The sequence below is a fragment of the Ceratotherium simum genome, chromosome 29 (genome assembly GCF_057802395.1).
Source record: "Ceratotherium simum simum isolate JZ-2026a chromosome 29, ASM5780239v1, whole genome shotgun sequence".
NCBI classification, from domain to species: Eukaryota; Metazoa; Chordata; class Mammalia; order Perissodactyla; family Rhinocerotidae; genus Ceratotherium; species Ceratotherium simum.
In genome coordinates, this window is record NC_141928.1 from 29,786,695 (window position 1) to 29,789,303 (window position 2,609).

General features: G+C 42.6%; 1 protein-coding gene across 1 annotated transcript; it reads right to left on the bottom strand.

The window, feature by feature from the left end:
* Positions 1–1,032: 1,032 nt before the first annotated feature.
* LOC106800791 (olfactory receptor 13D1-like) lies at positions 1,033–1,977 on the bottom strand. The gene has a single exon (XM_014782385.2). It carries the CDS (start codon positions 1,975–1,977, stop codon positions 1,033–1,035), a length of 945 nt encoding a protein of 314 aa, XP_014637871.2.
* Between the last annotated feature and the right edge of the window lie 632 nt (positions 1,978–2,609).

A 2,609-nucleotide genomic window follows, 5' to 3' on the forward strand; every position in this document is an offset into this window, starting at 1 on the left:
AATGTATCCTCATGTGGTTTTTTTTTTTTGCCTTAAAAATATGAGTGGAGAGGGGGACACAAAGGAATACTTTATTTAGGACTATATGATTATAAGTGATGAAAAGCTAACTTAAAATTAGTGTTTTATAAAAAGGTAATTTATTGACTCATAAAGCTAGAAAGAATAATTGAATTTGACTTTAGACACAGCTGGATCAAAAGGTTAAAATAACAGGATCAGATACACTCTCCCTCCTTCTGTCTATACCCCTTTGCCTCTCAGTTAGGCTCTCCCAATGTATTGGCAAAGATTGGCTCCAGGCTCACATTTTACCAGTTTAGCAACCCTGTGTCAGAAAGAATGTCTCTCTTCTCACACTGAGACAGCATTCTTGGGTTGAGTTTGATTAGCCTGGCAGGACTCACTTGCTATGCTGAGTGAATCACTGTGACTAGAGGGATTTGCATCTTTAATTGCCTAAGCTTTTGTTCTGTACGGTGTCGCTATTTCTAGAGGGTGGGGTCAGCCCCATCCAGCACCACATGGACTCGGAGCGAGGGACTGTCAAAAGAAAAAATTCATTCTCTTAGCAGAAGAGGGGATGCTGGACAACAAAACAATAGATATCCAATTCAAAGTGACTGAGGAAGGAGACCAGGAAGACAGAAGGAAGGGAGAGAAAGGAAGTAGATGGGGGAAGAGAAAGGACAAGAGGAAATGGAGGAGAGAAGAGGGAGAGAAAAACAAGGAAGAGTGAGAGAGAAAGAGAAGAGAAAGGAACAGAGAGCAGAGAGGAGAGAGATTCATCTTGAGGAAAAGCCATGTGCCCTATTGGGGCCAATTAGCAGAGCTGCACACAGCTAGAAACTCTGCAGACAAGACACTATTCAGAAGGTTTACATAAGCGTTCTGTGTTGAAAAGAATGGGAGTCCCACATTTGGCCTTACAAGCAGACAAGTTCTCTGGACACTGGGTTCCATGGCTTTGTCTATGAATACAAAAGATCTGATCTGGTCCCACACTGAGGATATCACATACCTCAAGTCCTTTCATATTTTCCATAGATGCACGTGTCTACTCAGGACTTTCTTCACAGCTTCTTTCACCTCTTTATTCCTCAAGCTATAGATGATGGGGTTCAACATAGGGGTTACCACTCCATAAGACAGCCCAATGATTTCATCAGATGCTTTTGTGTCCTTTGACTTGGGCTTCATGTACATAAAAAGGGCTGAACCATAGAACAAGATGACCACAGTTAGATGGGCTGAACAGGTAGAAAAGGCTTTTTTTCTCCCCTCAGCAGAATTAATTCTCAGGATGGAAGAGAGAATGAAAACATAGGACACGAAAATCAACAACAGAGGAATCACCAATAAAACAATACTTGCCACTGTCATGATAAGCACATTCATAGAGATATCTGAGCATATGAGTTTAAGAAGAGCCAAGATCTCACAGGTAAGATGGTCAATGATGTTATTCCCACAGAAAGGCAACACCATTGCCAAGACTGTTTGCACTAAGGAGTTCAGACAGCCTATGATCCAGGACCATGCAGCCATGTGCACATACAGCACCCTGTTCATGATGGTGGGGTACCTCAGTGGGTTGCAGATGGCCACATACCGATCATAGGCCATCACGGCCAGGAGGACACACTCAGTGGAGCCCAAACCAAGGGAGATAACCATCTGCAGAGCACAGCCAATGAACGAGATGGATTTTCTTCTGGACCTAAATATGATGAGCATTGGGGGAATGGATGATGATGTGTAACAGATGTCCAAGAATGAGAGGTTCCCAAGGAAGAAGTACATGGGTGTGTGGAGGCGAGAATCTAGCATGCTGATGATAATGAGGAGGCTATTTCCCAGGAGGATTATCAGGTACATGATGAGGCAGAGCCCGAACAGAAAAAGCTGGAGCTCTGGGTATTGGGAAAGTCCCGCCAGAAAGAATTCAGTCACTGCTGAGTAATTCCCTATCTCCATGTTCCCATATCACCTGCAGGTTTTAGAAAAGGACGTGACTCAGAGAGATTTGAATTTTGACATATATGTATCAAATCACTTTCACTTCCATTATTTTATTTTTAGAACAGCCCCTGAAATCAGCAAAAACAGAGATATTAGATTAATTTTATTAATGATAAAACAGCACTGAGAGATCAATACTATTGAGGCTCGCACAGCAGCAGAGGCTGGGAATTGTGCTGGAAAATTCCAGACCTCTAATTAAGTAAAATCTAGAGACAAACTATTTTCAAATGTGGGTATAAGAATCACTTCATTGGGCTGGCCCCGTGGCTTGGCGGTTGAGTGCGCGCACTCTGCTGCTGGCAGCCTGGGTTCGGATCCCGGTCGCCCACCGACGCACCGCTTCTCTGGCTGTGCTGGGGCTGCGTCCCACATGCAGCAACTAGAAGGATGTGCAGCTATGACATACAACTATCTACTGGAGCTTTGGGGGAAGAAAAATAAACAAAATTATATAAAAAAAAGAATCACTTCATTGATGAATATTTTGAAATAAAACTGCATTCTAATAAAGCCGGATCTAATTTAAAATATATAGATTCTGCACTATGCCACTTATCCTCAGTAAGACTATTTTAAGATACTTA

Coding starts and splice junctions, on each gene's coding strand:
- LOC106800791 (XM_014782385.2), bottom strand. CDS start 1,977: ATGGAGATAGGGAATTACTCAGCAGTGACTGAATTCTTTCTGGCGGGA.